The sequence below is a fragment of the Gastrolobium bilobum genome, unplaced genomic scaffold (genome assembly GCF_033153095.1).
Source record: "Gastrolobium bilobum isolate Gb01-03AN ecotype WA unplaced genomic scaffold, APGP_CSIRO_Gbil_v1 utg16668, whole genome shotgun sequence".
NCBI classification, from domain to species: Eukaryota; Viridiplantae; Streptophyta; class Magnoliopsida; order Fabales; family Fabaceae; genus Gastrolobium; species Gastrolobium bilobum.
In genome coordinates this window covers 397985-411044 of record NW_026898163.1, presented here as the reverse complement: position 1 = coordinate 411044, position 13060 = coordinate 397985, and the positions used below count along the sequence as shown (strand labels likewise).

General features: G+C 32.7%; 1 protein-coding gene across 1 annotated transcript; it reads left to right on the top strand.

The window, feature by feature from the left end:
- Positions 1-7207: 7207 nt before the first annotated feature.
- LOC133313390 (uncharacterized) lies at positions 7208-7858 on the top strand. Its single transcript, XM_061514751.1, has one exon. The coding sequence runs from the start codon at positions 7208-7210 to the stop codon at positions 7856-7858; it is 651 nt and encodes a 216-aa protein (XP_061370735.1).
- The last annotated feature ends 5202 nt before the right edge of the window (positions 7859-13060 follow it).

Sequence of the window (13060 nt, the reverse complement as noted above, 5' to 3'; positions counted from 1 at the left end):
TTGCGTTCGGTTAGTTTTGAACCGAATCGGTAATCGGTCATAATGGCTCGCTGTCGTCAGTCACGACGGTTCGTCGACGACTGTTCATCATGTCCGATCGGTCTCTATATATAGATGCTAAACCCTTCAAAAAATCTATCCGAATTTTTCTGAGTCATTACTCTGCCTAACTCTTTCTAAGTTCTTCCTGCATCCATACTCATACACACTGCCTTAGGCTTAGAAAAATGCGATTCTATCTTGCATTTTGTTGTGTTCGTAGGGGCTTCTGATTGATAGTGCCATCATTCTTGAGACGTACATTCGTTCTACCTAGGAGGCAATTGTTCATCAAACCCTTGGCATTAATAGAGGGAACAAATTGTCTTAAGGAGACAACTTCTATTAGGCTTGGATTTATTCGATCTTTCTGCATCTGTTCTTTCAATATTTAGTGAGTTATACTACTTTTCTTTTTGGTGCAGATTTTTGTTTACATAATATACATCCATCTTGACTTCTCAGATTTTGACCCTTGTGAAATCAGATATATTCCAATCTCTAAATGTCTTCATAAACAATAATCTTAAGACAATTAAGGAATTATAGGATAGTTTAAATAAGAAGTACAAAACTGAGGATGCTAGCTTAAATAAATTTATAGTTGGCAAATTTTTGGACTTCAAAATGCAAGACTCTAAATATGTGGTCCTGCAAGTTCAAGAGCTTCAAGTGATTTTGCATGAAATTCATGCTGAAGGGATATCCCTTAGTGAGTCTTTCCAAGTTGCTGCATTTATAGAAAATCACCATTATCTTGGAACGATTTCGAGAGTTATCTCAAGCATAAACGCAAAGAAATGTCACTCTAAGATCTGATCATGAGATTGAGAATAAAGGAAGATAATAAGATTTCTGAAAAGAAACTTAGCAGTAGTTATATGGCTGCAAGGGCCAATGTTGTTGAAGTTGGTTCAAAGTCCAAGATACGAAAACACTTTGATGAGGAATCATCTAAGCAAGGCCAAGGTTAAGGTAAAGGTAAGAAGTTCAAAGGCAATTGTTATAATTGTTGGAATCCTGACCACCGTGAAGGCAAAGAACTCCAAAAGGAAGAAGAAGACAACTCAAGAGAAGACTACTCAAGCCAACATGGTTGATATAGCTAAAAAGGTTGAAGATATGAATCTGTCGGCAATTCTGTTGGAATGAAATTTGGTTGGAGATACCAAGGAATGGTGGGTGGACATTGGTGCCACCACGCATGTGTGTGCCAATAGATGGATGTTTTCTTTCTACACCCCTGCGAAGCCAGATGAAAAAATCTATATGGGTAACTTTTCAACTTCAAAGGTGGAAGGTGTTGGGAAGGTGGCCTTAAAGATGACTTCTGGAAAAACTGTGACACTCAATAATGTGCTCCATGTGCCTGAAATTTGCAAGAATTTAATGTCTGGATTCCTCTTAAGCAAGAATGGTTTCAAGCTCGTATTTGTTTCTGATAAGTTTGTACTTTCTAATAATGATATGTATGTAGGAAAATGTTACCTTAGTGAGGGCCTTTTCAAACTCAATGTAATGACTGTAACCGATGATGGTGTTAATAATAATAATGTTTCTTGTGTTTATTTTCTTGAATCTTCTAATTTATGGCATCAAAGACTAGGATATGTTAATTTTAGATCAATTACAAGTTTAATTCATTTAGATTTATTACCTAAGGTTGATTGTTTAAATAATAATAAATGTCAAGTATGTGTTGAATCTAAATTCTCTAAGTTACTTTTTTCTTCTAATGAAAGATTAATTGAATTATTAGATTAATAGCATACCGATATATGTAATAAGAAATCTATACCATCTAGGTATAATAAGAAATATTTTATTACTTTTATTGATTATTGCAATAGATATTGTTATGTATTTTTACTTAATAGTAAAGATGAAGCTATTATTTCTTTTAGACAATATAAAAATGAAGTTAAAATCAACTCAGTAAGAAAATTAAAGTAGCAAGGAGCGATCATGGGGGTGAATATGATGGCCCCTTAGATGAATTCTGTATAAAGTCTGGTATTATACACCAAACGACTGCTCCTTATGCTCTGCAATCAAATGGGATTGCAGAAAGGAAAAATCGAACATTGAAAAAAATGATAAATGAAATGTTAATTACGTCCAGTTTATCACAGAACTTATGAGGGAAACCCATTTTAACGACTAACTATATTATTAATAGAGTGTCCCACAAGAAGACAAAACATGTCAAACGAAGTATAGAAAGGAAAGAAACCATCCTTGAAATACTTGAAAGTGTGAGGGTGCTTAGTTAAGGTTGCGGTTCCTAAACCCAAAAGGTTAAGAATCGAACCTAAGACAGTGAACTATGTGTTCGTGTGTTATGCACTCTTTTTTGTTTAATTAATATTTGTAACCCCATACTTTCTTTATTAAGTATATATTAAATTTTAGAAGAACAATCTATGATTTAAATTACAAAATTAGTTCTGAAATATTCTCACAAAATCAGAAAATAGCTTTATATAACAAACCATACCTTTAAGATTTGATTAAGTATGGCCTTTTATGCATATAATTACATAAGTTTAGGAAATTAAGGAATTATATAGTTAAATTGTGTAATTTTAAGATAAATATGTTACGAAAGCTAGAATTGATCTATTAATCATCTGATTGACATGATATAAATTATGAAAATATAATTCATGTCAAACAAGTTAATTAGGACCCTTAAAGTAATATCTGAAAAGTTTAGAGGTCAAAGTATAGTATATGAAAGTTTAGGGACCAATTTTCAATTAGGCAAAACTTGGCCTAAACTTTAATTAGATGATGTAATTAAATTTTTTAAAAAATTCTAAGGGTTTTAAGTGGGTTTAATTTAAGTTAATTATGTCTAGAATAATGATGAAAATTAAGTCAAAGTTATGTTAAAATCAACTAATAAGAATAATTATAGGTCAAAGTAATGACTAAGTTAATAAACCAAGCTTAATAACTAAGTTACCATGTCTTTTAAGCTATCTATATGTCAAGGTCGGTTCTTCCACTTGCTATCCACACAAATATGAACTTAGGAAGAAAGGAGGAGTGTGTTTAATAGGTTAGCAAATTCAATTGGTTTAAAAATCACAGAAAGTCAACAAAAATGGCTAGTAAGCTTTTAAATGTTTCAAGGTGGTTTTCCGTCTTGTTTCTTCTTCTAACCCATGAAATTTATGCTCTTTTTCCTCTACATAGACCAACCACCAACAGAGAACTTTGAGAGCTCATATCTCTTAGAAAACCTCACAAAAATATCATGACTATTTCACAAGAAATCTTCCTTACAACCTTAGGAATCTTTCTATGGTTTTAGTTTCTTCTTTGAAGCTTTCAATCTCTTGTTTTTCTTCTCTAAAACCTTCAACCTATGTACTGTTTATGAAGGAAAAGTTCAGATTTTTTATGGTTTGAAGCTTGGAGAATAATCTCTAGGTAATTTGGAGTTTATTGGTGTCAAGAAATTCAAGTTTAAACGGTTAGTTTTCAAGTTATAATTTTTAGGTTTTTGGATGAACATGGCTGAACATGGATGATGTTAAATCATGTTTATATGTTTTGTTTTGATGTGTAATGATGGTATTTAATGGTTGTGGAGTTGATTGAATAATGTTTGAACCATTGGAAATTGAAAAGAAGTTGATAAACCCTATAAGAGGCAAATCTGACCTCTTTCTTGAAAAAGGCATATATGGAGTTATAGGACTCTAAATTGAGTGTAGTTTATACTAAATTAAAGCTATATATGTCTAGTCTACCATATCCAAAATTTAGGGCAATCAAATCAGAAATTGATTTTTCGTGAATTAATTAGTTCAGACTGTCCATGTTGGACATTTATACTATCATTTCGGCCATAATGAAGAAAAAGGACTTGGAAGTTTGTTGGCTGATATTTTAGGGATTTTTGGTGCTAAATGAATGTATTATACTGGACTGAATTAGTTGGCTCATTAGTTGAAAGCATGAAATGGTCATTGGCACCTTAAATGGTCATTGGGCTAAATAATGATAAGTTGATGATTGGTGTGGTAAATGGCTATGTGAAGTTTGAAAAAATAAATGGCAACCTTACTAGTATCATTCGACCACTATGTGGTTATGTGACTTAGGTATGGTTTTTAATTCAATTAAATACTTGGTTGTATAAATCAGATAAAATCAAGTGTATGTTAAGTTAGTGAAAGTGTGGAAACCTAAGTTAAACTATAGGTTAAGTTATTTATGTTGAAAGTGTCATTATGTAAGGTTTTAAGAATATGTCTAAAATAGAGTTTGACTTTTGAATTGGTATGAATTGGCATGATTTGGTAATTAGGAATGTGAAAAGGATTATGTGAACTAACTTGAAGAAGAATTTCGAAATATGTATATATATAAGAGGATTTCTTCAAGTACAAGTAATTATGTATTGACATAAAAATCATGTTTGAATATGTGATCTTGACTGTTACAGATATACGGATAGCTTTACTGACGTACGAGTAAGGTTTACAGGAAAGCTAGTTCCACGTAAGCTCTTGGTTTATGAATTTTCTCTTGTATGTTGTTCTACATGGTCGAATAGAATTCTGGTTCACATGGTATGTGTTGTGATGAATGTAGACAATGGCGGACGTAGGTAGGCGCACGTGACTGCACTTGCGACATAAAAATTTGAAAAAAAATATCAAAAAAAAATTGAGTTTGCAATTGTTGTTGGGTTCTTCTATCTATGTTATATGAAGACTGAAGGTGATTAAAAAAAACCCTTGGCTCCTTCTTCTTCGATCAACCATGAAGCTTGAAGTACAAGGATGACCACAACAGGGACGCACAACAAAAACACCACCATAGGAATCCTTGAGGTCCGCCAGTGAACCAGACCCTCAAAAATGTTCAAAGGTATGGTTTTTATTCCCCCAAAATACTTGTTTCTTCTGTTTAGTTTGTTGCTTGCAATTTTTGCTCAGAATTTCATAAAAATAAGAAATTTCAGGATATTATTGGTGTTGGCAATGGCAAGTAAACAAGCTCTTGCATTTAATATTATTATTTTTGACTGATTGTTTTCCTCTTCAACCAGATGGACTATGTTTTCTTCCAAACACTATTCAAGCTCATGCTTCCTATGCCTTCAACAGCTTCTATTAGCGCAAAAACAGAGCTCCTGGCTCTTGTGATTTTTCTGGCACTGCCACCATTGCCCAAAGCGATCCCAGTATGACCCATTTTTTTCATTCTTTCATTCCTTTTATATATTATTTTATACACTCATATCTAATGATACTGATACGTGAGTAATGCTTTTTATTTTTAAACAGGTTTAAGTTAATCGTGTCTTTTTATATAATTTATACTATTATATACCGTGGATCTTGTTTGTTATGGATTTGAAAGGGAGAACTCCAATATTCCCTTTGCCAAAGATTACAAGTTATAATTCCTTTTACATCATCACCAACAACCCAATAACTAAATAAATGCAACTGAACATTTACACATGAATTCTGTGAGATTAAAGGAAAAGGTAAAAAAAACTTGAAAGTTGCTTTCAAAATAACTACAGGTAGTCCACAAACATCTACAATTCTTGTAATTTTTTTTAGTACACCAATTCTTGTAATTTTAATGTAGGCATAAAAAGAATACATTTATGACTTCTAAACCATGAACTTTCCAACTATCATCAGCTTATAGTATAAATCTTTGTGTTATGTTAAATTATAGAATAAATCTTTGTAATATATTAAATTATAGAATAAATCTTTGTGTTATATACCAAATTGCCTATTATTGATTGATTTATTCTATTTAATTTATTTAAACCTTCTTTTTCTAAAGGAGAAAAAAGTACAACCCCACAAATAATTAGTGGCAACACAAAAAGATTAGCAAAATCCACTTTCTGCTAGTGGTTCCCTTTAGACAGCCACGATTACCTAGTATGGAATAATTTGCTTGTGTCATTATTCCACATAATGACAAGTATGGAAGAATTTTCTTGTGCTTGGATGAAATTATATGGAAGGTGAGGAAACATGTTGGACAATGTCTACTAAAAATGAGAGCTAAAATTTGGAAATTTTTCTCAGTTTATTTATTCTGCTTGCTTCTGAGTCACATCAATTAATGGCATTCACATGGTTTTTTTGGCCTTGTAACGACGGAGTGCCACATTACTCAAAGTACTTCAGCCTATTATTCTTCTTTATTTCAAAGACCCCATAAACAAACCCCTCTTCAGCCTATTATTCTTCTTTACTTAAGGGCACAATCGGTTAGCAGTGGCAAATTGTTCAGTTTGTTAGATAAATATACGTGAGATTGAACTTGAGCATCTGCCTTCTAAGAAATGAGAGAATGGCTTTGTAGAGGAAGTTGGAGAAGGCGAAGTACTAATGAGGAAGCCAGTTTGTAAGATGTTGAAACATTAAGAGCACAAACAATTGTGGGTTCGTAGTAATTTGACAAGTCTCAATGAAAGGTAACTTTCTATATTTATTTATTTGTTATAAATGTTTTAATATCAACAAATGGTATAATTGATATTTACTTTTCAATTTTTATGTTGTAGTTGTTTCACTAACATAATGAGTATAATTGTTTTAAGTATAAATTATGATTTGTCAGGGATGCAATTTTATTTCAAACGTCTAAAACCCACAAATACAGAACCCAAATCTCAAAGTGAACAAGTTTCAAATAGTATTTCAGTTCCAATTATGGAAAATTCTCCTCAAGATCAAAGACAAAGTGTACCACCTTAAGCTTCTCAATTTCAAAGTTTTCAATCACCATTTCAAGCAAAAGTTAATATAGAAAATCTTAAAGCGGATCCGGGAAATAGACCTTCTATTTATTCAATGACATCAAATCATATAGAGAGAGAGGTGAGAGATAATGATGCTGCAAGAATGATGTTGCAAGAACTGATGCAGGTTGCATTTTGTATGCTATGGAGGATTTTGAGTTTGCATTCTTGTTGCATCTTATGCAACTTATCTTGGGGATTTCTTATGAGTTCTCACAAGCACTACAAAGAAAAGATCAAGACCTTTTAAATTCAATTGATTTAGTGAAGGTAGTCAAGTCTCGCTTATAAGAGGTGAGAGATAATGATTTTGATGAATTGCTTCAAGAAACGAACATTTTTGCTAATAAATATGATATTAAGATTCTAAATATGGAGGATGTTTATTGTCCTAAAGGGAGATCAAGACGGAGATTGGAATCATTCACATTCTTGCACTACTTTAAGGTAGAGTTATTTAATAGAGTGATAAATACTCAGGTTCAAGAGTTGGGTGATCGATTTGATAATGTCAATACCAAGTTGCTTGAGTGTTTGAGTTGTCTTCATCCTCATGATTCATTTTCTACTTTTAACAAAGAAAAGTTGATTGAGTTTGCTAGATTTTATCCTTTGGAGTTTGATGAGCTTGCAAATATTCCTTTTCTTTCTTCAAGTCTCAGTAATTTTATTGTTGATGTAAGAGCTGATTCTGATTTTGTCAATTTGAAAAGCATTTCTGACCTAGCTTTGAAGATGGTTGAGAAGAGAAAGAATATTGTTTATCTAATGGTCTATTTGTTGATAAAGTTGACTCTCCTTCTATCGGTCGCAACTGCTAATGTTGAGCGAGTTTTTTCTGCAATGACTTTTGTCAAGGATAAGTTGCACAATCGGATAAGTGATTATTGTTTTAACGCATGCATGCTAACTTATGTTGAACGTGATATATTTGAGAAGATTGATGATGAAGATATAATGCAATATTTTCAAGCAAGAAGAATCGAAGAATGCTTTTGTAATTGTTCTATTGTAATAGCTTAGTTTACTCTTGATTATTTTCTTTTCTTGTTTATATTATTTTGTTTTTTAATGCATTTAAAATTTTCTTTAATTTTTTTTTTTAATTAGATAGTTTGGCCACTTTGGAACTTTTTTGCATTTTCCTCCATTTTAGTGTACCAGCTTTTCATGGAGGTTAGTCACTGTTAATTATGCTAATGCAAATGTTAAATACCTTTTTTGTATTGAAATTAAATGTCACTAATTCTGATGTATACTCTTTTTCAGGTAGTAACTGAAGAGATAGGATGACTTGATACTTGCTTCACTGGTAACATTTAATTTATGTATCATTTTTACTAGTTTATGTTTCTATCTGCCTAGAGTTGCTATTCACCCTATATGTTTTTCCTTCTTTCTTGACATTTTTAGTCCGGGGTTGCTAAGTATTTGTCTGTAAAATCATTGGGCTGCTTATGACAAATCAGGGTAGGCTGGTTTTGGTGGAAAAAGGTTATATCATTTTTATCAATGCAGGAGCATTGATAAGTCAACTCCTCCATGTGAAAGTTATATTAAAAAAAAATTCGGAGGCGCTGCCCCCGAACTCCGGCCATTAAATGTACGGACATGAATTACTTTATCTAGGCCCGCCACTGAATGTAGATATATAATAAAATTGCATTCATGTAGCTTACGCATGTGTTATGATACGATGTATTAGGATATGATAGTTATGATATAATATGATGTGATATGTGATTATATGATATGTAGTGGTATGACATAATGTAATAGATGGATAACGGTTCTAATCAATGAACGCATATATATGTGATCTTCCATGGGATACAGCTCTTGAAGTGAATCCATAGAAATATAGCCCATGGATTATCATATATGATTTTTTTGCGAGAAACAACTCCTAGAAATATATGTTTTGGCTCTTTTTGCCGGATAACCCCCGGAATATAACTCCCAAAATCTTATATGGAGTAAACACCTTTTTTAGTCCCTGACAATATCTACGAAGTTCTTTTCAGTCCTGGCAATAAAAAAGGACCAAATTGGTCCCTGAAAGTACAAGAAAAGGGCCACTCTACATATTTGGGAGTTGACATAAGAACTAACATGGCCATTTTTTTGTAATTTCAGGGACCAATTTGGTCCTTTTTTATTGCCAGAGACTAAAAAGGACTTCGTAGATATTGACAGGGACTAAAAATGGTATTTACTCATCTTATGTGTATATGTTTGAATTTCTTTGTGGGACATAGCCCATGGAGTATAGTCCGGATTTTTTTTCTTTTTTCTTTTTTTTTTGTCTAAAACCGAAGATCCATCTATGGTCACTCTGATCATGTGGCAGGGCGATAAATGCACGTTCGATGTAAGAGGGAACGTGATATAGACAACTATGGTATCAATAGTGACAGGACAGCTGAGCAATAAGTACAGTCTTGTCTTTCTAACATTTTCTATTCCCAATAACAGTGGCTATTCCACCGTCAAACACTTATCACAGTTGCATGCATGTTCACAACAAAGTGGCTATTCCATGAGCTAACACTTATCACAGTTGCATGTTCTGAACTGTTCAGCATCTCTGCAAAGTGGGAATAAAGTGACTTAATATATTTGTCGTGCAGATGATTTATTAAATTCGAAACAAATACAAACTGATTCTATGCATAAATTTTTGGATACTTATGCAATGATTTATCAGTTCTTAACAAGTAATTTTATCTCTTTTTTACGCGACATAATAGTATCCTGTATATATAAACAAAGAATGATTTAAAATAAAATGCATGGGCCTTAATTTGATGTCTTTAGACTTTTAAGTTTCTTGCAGTTTTTTTTGGGAGGGTCTTTAAATAAGGGTTTTATGAGTTTTTTTTTTCACGACGATTTATAAAAATAAGCTAACAATCATCTTTTTCTTTTAGGTAATAACTAACAATCATCTTAATTTGTTAAAAGGAAAGCGTAAGTAGTCATGTGCATTCTCAAAATTTTAATCATCTTTTAAGTAATTAAGGTTGAAATTAAATTTTAGGTGAACTTAGCAATTAAAAAAAGAAAGAAAACTATTAAATTTTTCTTAAAAACTAGTTTAACAACATTCCTGATTATCCACGGATGAAAGAAAAGAGCAAAAAGATATTGTGTATTTTTTTTTTTTTTTGAAGTTACCCAACCCTAATTATCTCTTTGAGACGAGTTGGCTCCCTCCGGTATCCCCACGAGCTTCGACTCTTTGAGCCGGCTATGGGACTAATCCGGAGTGCGGGGGAACAGTGATGGCTAAAGGTTCAGCCCCCTCCCCAAAATTCAGTGGAAATCGAACACATATCTAACCCCACTAACTCAGCGCCAAGTTACCAACTGAGCTGCACCCATTGGGTAGATATTGTGTATTTCTTTTGTCACCTCTCTAACTTTATATAATAAAAAGAGTAAAACTTCCTTAATTTTTGGAGTTTTATCTTATAATGTTATATAATAAATATTAGTAAGCCTTAAAATGAAAACCTCCATAGGGGTAAGTCTATATATTATTCGTATATGATAAATAATACCATTTTTTTTTCCTTGAATTAAATTATTAAACAAGAATTCACCAAAAACAATTTTTAGACAAGAAAAGTTAACCGTGGAGTCCAACGTTCAGTTAGATTTTTTGTTCTTATTCATGGTAATCATTTCAAGCCCTAATTTTATATGATTAGACCACATCTTATAGTTTTATTTGGTTATCTTAATATCAATAGGCAATAGCCACCTTATTTGTGTTGGGTCACTCGGAATGAAAAGTTATATTCTGTTCAAGCCCTAAATGTTTACAAAATCACTTTATAAAAATAAGATACGTATGAAAAGTTATATTCTGTTCATCAACAACCAATAGGCAATAGCTACCTAATTTGTGTTGGGTCACTCGGAAAGTTTCAAACATCGAAGTAATCTATTTTAAATGAATTAAATAATAAATTACACAAGTCAACTTATATAATTTTTCAATTTAAAGTTTTAAATGTTAAATTAGAGCCCTTCTATTATATATAGTTCTTACCTTGTTTATTCTTATTCAAGATGAGATTTTTTTTTTTTTTTTAGAAATATTTCAATCGGTTCATTGCTTCGCAACTAATCCGATTCGGGGCGGGTCCAGGATTAAGACTTTATAACACTCATGTTCACACTTAAATTCTCAACCTTCCTTCTATTTTCTTTTTCATATTCTTACGTTATAGTATAAGATAGCCAAAGCATATATTCTGTTAAATGTTAGTTTTCGAAAATAATAATAATAATGAGTGGCTCATAATTGACTGGCCACAGATAGGTCACACCGGCTATCATAAATCGGACCCTTGATTTAGACCGTAGTTATAAGCGCTGAGCAGCCAGCCAGCCACTATATATAAACATAGGAAATTTTGGAAAAAAGAACGGACATTTTGGATTTTTCCCAGATGGGAACCATCATCATCTTCTACCAAATTCTTCGAGGTTTGTAATTGACGAGAAGAATATGAAGATTCAAAGTTGAGTGGTCCCTATATAGCTTTCATGGATGACTTTTTCTTACCTTGATAAATTTTAATATGCATCCAAACGGAAAGACCCAGCTGGTATAAGCAGTTTAATTAAGACATGGAACTTGTTTGAATTGGACATGCATTGACAATATTTTGCATTGAATATGATGTGTTATATCAAATTTTATAGAAATCCATCAAATTCGTGGAAAATAATAATGCACGAAAGAAACAAAATGGAGATGGATTACATTTTAGCCAAGTCATGATTATCATGAGTCCAAATAACTTAAGTCTCTTTTGTTTGGTAAGAGTTTTCGTGAACCACAAATTATATTTAATTATTATAAGTGAATATATATACATATATTGTGTGTGCGCTGTCATTCAAATAATATTAAATAGTTATTAGATATATAAGCATATAACAATCACATGTCTAAGTTGTCGGCAATACGTAATGGATTGATGTTTGATTGGCAAATTTATTGCACAAAACATCAACTTCGAAGATCATACAAGCTGAAGTTGTGTATTGTTACACACTTCTTTTATAATGGAATAATTCGTCAGGAAATGTACTGTAGTACTTAATGATTTCATTACTTTGATTTTTTTTTTAATTCTATATATGTGCATGTAATAAGGTGGAAAAAATACCGAAGATAGGAAGTTTTATACTACTATTCCCATTTTGTCATGTCATTGTTGAATACTTATCTTGCAGCTATTCAACGTAGGATAGTAGGCTTAGTCTCCTCAAAAGGCCCAACATCCAAAACTTCAAGCTAAGGAAATGCAGTCATATGCATACATTGACAATCTCGCAAATACACTAACACTTGATAACAACAACTTAGTCCAATGCGACTACACGTCGTCAACATCACATGACTCTATAACTTCTTTAATAGCCAATAACTAAAGGACAGATATATGCTTCCAGTTACACCTATAGGATGTAGCCCATCAATGGGAAATATTAAATCACTAAAAGATTTGACCCAACGTATAAATCAGAAGAGATAGATGATCAGAAATATCATTGTATAATTATAAAAAATTAAAACAGACTTACTTGATGTCAGATGATGAAATAGATTGAATCAGAGGAATGAAAATGCAGAATTAGAGGAATAAAATCTGAGCCCACAGAACGTGTCTCCTTAAGACAATTTGCCCCCTCACTGATGCCTAAGGTAGATGGACACTTGTCTCCCAGGATAGAACGGATTTCGTCTGAAGAGTGGCGGCACTACCAGTCAACAGCCCAAATGAACACAACAAAATGCCAAAGGAAATCACACCGGAGTATGAACAGGAATATGCAAACCAGAAGGAGGGAAAAAATCCGACAGAGTTTCAGTGCAGAAAAAACTGGAAGGATGAACCGCCGCCGACGACGAACCGCCGTGTCTGACGGCCGCGAATGGGTGTGACCGGTGACCGATTCGGCGAACGGGAACAACTGGTGACCGGTGACCGGTCCGTGAGCAGACACAACCCGTGACAGGTTCGTGAAAGGAAAGAACCGGTTCGGTTCAAAATTGCTCAAAAAACCGGAGGGTAGAAACATTTCGATTTTAAATTTTGGAGGGAAGCAACGGGTACTTTTTTGGACAAAAAATAAAAAAATTATTTAATAAAAATTATTTTTATTACACATATATGAACCGAACCAAACCGATCCGAGCTGGCT

Coding starts and splice junctions, on each gene's coding strand:
- LOC133313390 (XM_061514751.1), top strand. CDS start 7,208: ATGGAGGATGTTTATTGTCCTAAAGGGAGATCAAGACGGAGATTGGAA.